Here is a 2,191-nt window from a genome sequence, read left to right as displayed (position 1 = left end):
TGTGTGTGTGTGTGTGTGTGTGTGTGTGTGTGTGTGGTTGAAAACACTGAATCCGTCTCTGGCTCAGCGCCAGTCAAAGCACGAAAGCAAATCTGAATTTTGCAGCTGATCATGTGACACACTGAACATTCTATTCAAATTGGTGTGATCGGACGCTCCAGGGACCAGCCTAGAGTGATCACGCCTGTGTGATTGTATGCATCAACGGGTTAGCATCAGGTATTAAGAACTATCCTTTATGCTTCTGTTTTGGTGCAGCTTTTTTTTCCAGCCATTTGTAAGTGCTTTCCAAGGACAGATCTCAGAGATGATACATGTGAGGGTATGTCATTTTTTATTTCTAAAACAGATGAACCAAATCAACACCTCTACCTGCTGCTTGCAATATTTCTCATTGTGTCTCATGCCGTCTCGTTTTTTTTTTCTTTTTTTTTTAGATTTGTCCAGCAATTCAACAAGCAATCAGTGAATTGGAGAAGAATCTACAGGAAATACCTGGTACTGGTTCAAAAACATTTCCAGATCACCAAATTATATATTCTGCACAAAAGAAAACAGTTTTTAGGACTATATATATATATATATATAATTTTTCTTTTATTTTTTTTCTTTTCATGAACTTTAGGGGAAATGTGCTTAATTGTTATAAAACAAAAACATGAAAAAAAAAAGTATTTTGATTTTGAGATTCACCTTACTGTGGCTTATTTTGCCAGCATTATTTAACTTCTGCTACTAAATGACATTACTATGATTGTAAATTCTAAATCCTTGAAAAACTTGTTATAGCACCATTTACATTCCACTTCATTATATGGCCACAGTAATCATGCTCAAATTAATTCTTTCTAGTCAACATACCCGTGGATCAGTATATATATCTAAGCATCCTTCTCACATCCTCCCCGGCTGTGACAGATCGAAGCTTTGAATTAGATTTTAAGGTAAGGATTTTTAATTCAGTATTTGTAATGATTATTGCTTTATCGAAATTCATACAGTTACAACTATTATTGGGTTTCTTTTTCTGAATATATTTAGTATGTGAGTAGATTTCTTGATTTATATAATGTCTTACCGATTTTATTAACTTTGGAATTTTTACTGTGACCTGCCATTGATTTTCAGTTGGTGTTTCTGTGACAGGGTGAGTTTTACAGCATTAGTTCTCCATCTGAACCACCTTTCTCTGCAAGCGCATTTGACGTTAAGTATGCGGAAAACTACATGCTTTCACTGGCTGCATCAGAGTTCCTTGTAAATTCAGCAGCTTATGCTTACCTAAGCTCTGAGGTTCTCCAAATCAACATTACAGACAACATGGTGAGGAAATATAAATAAGCTCTTCTCATTCAGTCAATAAATTAATAATTAAATGCATACATACATACATAAACAGTGTTGGGCAAGTTACTCTGAAAATGTAATCAGATAGGCTCGCGGGAGTGTTCCACTGGCACTTGACTCGACAGTGCGTGTGCTACATCCTTTTTATAATCATTATATTAGAAAACACTGCTTTCTGTCAGCAATGTAACGCGGCAGTAACGTATAGAGACTTCGGCTTGTAACTATACTCTAATTACTATTTTGAAAATTATAACGCGTTAAATTACTCCGTTACTAAAAAAGTAATCAAATTACAGTAACGTGTTACTAATGCGTTACTGCCCAACACTGTACATAAATAGGTCACACTTTATTTTAAGGTCGAATTGCTGACACAGAAGAGCGTAAGCTGCCTGCGTTCGGCTCATATTCTCCAAAGTGGCACTACGGTGATGCGGAGACACAGAGGAGACGAATTGTTCAATAAAGTATATGTGCTTTATAAGTACTAATAAACAGCCAATGTGTTAATAATAGCCATGAATAATAAGCAACTAGTTAATAGTGAGAATTGGTGCCTATACTAAAGTGTTACCAATAAATAAATACTTCTATCAAACGAAACATAAAACAAGATGGCATCTGTGTTGAAAGCGATGTGTACCTTAAAGGGATACTCCAGCCCAAAATGAAAATTTTGTCATTAATCACTTACCCCCATGTCATTCCAAACCCGTAAAAGCTTTGTTCGTCTTCAGAACACAATATAAGATATTTTAGATGAAAACTGGGAGGCTTGTGACTGTCCCATAGACTGCCAAATAAATTACACTGTCAAGGTCCAGAAAAGTATGAAAAGCAT

The 2,191-nt window shown here is 35.6% G+C and overlaps 1 protein-coding gene across 1 annotated transcript in view; it reads left to right on the top strand.

Annotated features, from left to right (window-relative positions):
* Positions 1-2,191, top strand: part of bpifcl (BPI fold containing family C, like) — a 20,673-nt gene that overhangs the window by 10,913 nt on the left and 7,569 nt on the right. Inside the window, exons 6-9 of the mRNA XM_016522673.1 lie at positions 259-322; positions 438-498; positions 853-944; positions 1,147-1,323. Coding sequence (XP_016378159.1) covers positions 259-322; positions 438-498; positions 853-944; positions 1,147-1,323 — 394 coding nt within the window. The remainder of the gene's footprint in view (positions 1-258; positions 323-437; positions 499-852; positions 945-1,146; positions 1,324-2,191) is intronic.

Source organism: Sinocyclocheilus rhinocerous, unplaced genomic scaffold, assembly GCF_001515625.1.
Source record: "Sinocyclocheilus rhinocerous isolate Xijiao unplaced genomic scaffold, SAMN03320098_v1.1 scaffold3268, whole genome shotgun sequence".
NCBI classification, from domain to species: domain Eukaryota; kingdom Metazoa; phylum Chordata; class Actinopteri; order Cypriniformes; family Cyprinidae; genus Sinocyclocheilus; species Sinocyclocheilus rhinocerous.
This window is presented reverse-complemented; position numbering and strand designations above follow the sequence as displayed.